At 38.6% G+C, this 3,714-nt stretch overlaps 1 protein-coding gene across 1 annotated transcript; it reads left to right on the forward strand.

The window, feature by feature from the left end:
- The first annotated feature begins 2,343 nt into the window (after positions 1–2,343).
- Positions 2,344–3,324, forward strand: LOC146041524 (galactoside alpha-(1,2)-fucosyltransferase 2-like). Its single transcript, XM_083161486.1, has one exon. The coding sequence runs from the start codon at positions 2,344–2,346 to the stop codon at positions 3,322–3,324; it is 981 nt and encodes a 326-aa protein (XP_083017612.1).
- Positions 3,325–3,714: the final 390 nt, after the last annotated feature.

The following is a 3,714-nucleotide window of genomic DNA, read 5'->3' on the forward strand; positions in this document are numbered from 1 at the left end:
ATGAAAATACTACAGTCAGCATACTTACAAGAGGTTCATTTTAAGGTAATCCACCGAATATATATAGCCCCAGCCCAGTCCAAACACATGTCCCCGGAAGCCTCTGGTGAGTGTCCGAAATGTAAGATGGGAAATGCCAAGTTCTATCATTGCTTCTGGGAGTGCTCAAAAATACTTAAATTCTGGAGGAAGACTATCCACTATACAAACCAATTACTTTCAACCTCATTCCAAATTGACCCCTTGGCCTGTTTATGTCTGAATTTCAAAAACTGGAAGCTAAACTCCATAACTCAGATCCATACGCCTTTATTAATTTTAGTATTAACCTTAGCCAAAAAACTTATACTAACCCATTGGATATCCTCATCTTCCCCTTCCATAACTGAACTAAAAGCAAAACTTCTGAATCTACTATATTTTGACAAAAGATCTCTTAAATTCGACCCTAATCAATCGCCATCAAAATTTTTTGCTAAATGGAATCCCTTTATAAATTCATTGGACTCAGGGATTAAAGCCCAAATTCTCTCAGTGTTCAGTCCATGTAAATGATGTCCTCAGCTTAGTCGGGGGTGCCTTACCCCTTGATGGATGAAACAATTCCAATACTCACTACATCCTTGACCGGTCTTGACAAGATCCACATGTGCTTGACGCTCGCTCTACACAAGATCCTATACCACTCCCCCTCCTTCCCCCCTCATATACCCCTACCCCTTCTTGTCTCTGTCTTAGATGTGCTCCGAAGTTCCATTTGTATGACTTGTGGTAAAGAACCACTTTTGTACCTCTTCAATAAGTTAAACATATGTCAAGATGTATAGCATCTATTATTTCTTTGTTACTCATAGGTAAATTGATTTCTTGTTTTCTTTATTGCTGTACAAGACAAATGGTGAACATTGATTTATAATTACTATTGTACTCAAAGATATTGTTTATTTTCTGATTGTGCTTTGTAAGCAACAAAATATTCTAAAAACTCAATAAAATATTGAAATATAAAAAAAATGATTGCCATTGAACATGTCAAAAGTACTGCTCGGGGGGGGGGGGGGGGATAGATATATACAATTAAGCAGAAGGGAAGCATATGGACTCAATGATGTTATATATATTACTGTGAGATATTGTCATTAGAAAGTATGAATGTCCTAGTACTGTAGCTGGTATAGTTAATTTATGCATTTAGTATAGTATAAATTAAAGTAAAGGATGCCACATAGAACTGAATGGTAGGATATTAGGTGGTCATTTGCCCTTATACTATTTATTCTTAATTACTATTATTTTTTATTTTTCAATTGTATTCTTGTTATATGTATTTTAAGAAGAGGGAATTGACCAGGATGAAAAATGGCCGCGATGATCCGTGTCTATTTTACATGATAAATGATTGTGGAGGCTGGATCATAGAAATGAGGCTCGGAAATATATTCTTTTAAACATGGCTGCAGGAGGTGGATTCTATATGGCTGGTTAATACAACAGAAATGAGGCTTGGATAATATATTCAAAGATGGCCGCAGGAGGCGGTTTGTTACAAATTAATTCCAAAATGAGGCTTGGATAGAGGAATCCAAGATGGACATGAGAGTCTATATTTTACACTGGGCGAAAACGAGGCGTGGCACGCACGCCGGACAGAAGTGCATCTATTGAGAGCTAATTGATCAGGCTTTATAATAGAGCCTCTGGAGTTCTAAAAGCTCAATCTGAGGAAGCCGCTGAGAAAAGATAGGCGGAGAAACGCGTAATTGAGCTTTTCCATCAATCTCCATGTGAGGAGATATCCTACTCCTCCTGACATGCTACACAGAAATTGAGGAATCGGCTGCTGGCTAGAGAGTGCTCCTCCATTCCCCCTGTTTAAACATTCTGCCTCACCATGGGAGGCTACCACTAAAAATCTGAAAGTGGCACAAAGATCATACAGGTGACATCATTAAGGTCTGTAGTACACTGCCGTGTTCTATACTAATTATTGGAGAGACTATCTGTGTTACATTTTATAGGAGGAACATTGTTTTAAAAATCCAAGTAATAAGTTTCATATTGTCCAGCGTTAAATTCTACTAGGGTATGTAAACTTATGAGCACAACTGTGTGTGTATGTATGTGTATATATATATATATATATATATATATTATTAGCATAGAGTATATTAGTCTGTTAAATTATTCTTACAGAAATACTTAATCAACCTTTTTCTCCATTTATCTCTAGCTCAGAATCGTGGAAAGAGGAGTCCTTGTATGTTCTGGATCATGGGAGCTTATTTACTTGTTGTCTTTATTATAACTTGTTCATACATTAAATATGCCGATATAAATGTTAAGATGATCAAGTTACTACTTAGAGACCCTGAAAATCATAATCTATTACAAAAGAAACTTGTTGGGAAGGATGTATCGCCTATATTCAGCAATACAAAAAAGAAGACCGGCATGTGGACTGTGAATACTATTGGGCATTTAGGTACCTGTATGGGGGAGTATGCAACACTTTATGCCCTTGCAAAGATCAATGGTCATCAAGCTTACATTTTGCCAAAAATGCACAGTGAGCTGGCAAAGATTTTTAAAATTACATTGCCAATGCTTCATGAGGATGTCTTTAATCGCATCAAATGGAGGCATTACCTATTACACAACAGGATGTCTGACAAATACAGAAACATTCATGGAGACTATATTAACTTAGATGGTCACCCATGGTCATACACTTTTTACCATCACATAAGGGATGAGATTCTTCAACAGTTTACTTTCCATGACTTTATTAAAGAAGAGTCTAATGACTACCTTGCCGAAGTGAGAGGAGACCGAAAAGATGTCACATTTGTAGGGGTTCATGTTTGTAGAGGAGACAATCTACATATCATGGCAGTTACTCAGAAAGGAGTGGTCGCAGACAAAGGATACTTGGAGAAAGCCATGGACTATTTCCGAAGGAAGTATGAAAACCCTGTCTTTGTGGTTACCAGTAATGACATGAAGTGGTGTAGGAAAAATATAAATAATTCACTAGATGTTCACTTCGCTGGCGATGGCCAGGAAGCCTCCCAGGGACGTGACTTTGCCCTCTTGGCACATTGTAACCACACCATTATGACCATAGGAACATTTGGTATTTTTGTTGGATTCTTGGTAAGAGGTGAAACCATCTACCTTTCAAACTACACTTTGCCAGGTTATTATTTCCATCACATGTTTAAATATGCTTTTCTACCGGAATGGATCGGAATTCCAGCTGACCTGTCCCCACTTCTGAATGAACAGAAGAACAAGCAAAAGTTGATTATGCACAAGAGGGGTTAAGACTTCTAGGGTCACAAGGCATAGCTTCATTTGCATTGACCTGTGCGTCACTCTTAGGGGCCAATTATAGTTCAGAAGGAGGGCCCATTGGAGGTTAGTTTAAATAGGTGTGGGGGAGAAGCTGTATGTTCTCTTGAAGTTTTGCTGAGTCCCGCTTGCCCAAAATCTGTTTTTTATTGTTCTTGATTGTCACTGCTTTTTGTATGTTGAGGCGCAACAGGGCAGGAGAACGCTGACTTTTTGTGGCTTTTTGGGCATATGCATTTATGGAGGGGAACCTGCCCTTGAATCATTGGAGAGTTTGTCCTGCGTGCAAGGTAACCTGGGCGTTGCTTGTTTGGTTAACATCCAGACTTGCCTATGGAGGTTCGGTGAGCCCCCACGATGATA

The sequence above is a fragment of the Crinia signifera genome, chromosome 19 (assembly GCF_055691185.1).
Source record: "Crinia signifera chromosome 19, ASM5569118v1, whole genome shotgun sequence".
Taxonomy (NCBI): Eukaryota; Metazoa; Chordata; class Amphibia; order Anura; family Myobatrachidae; genus Crinia; species Crinia signifera.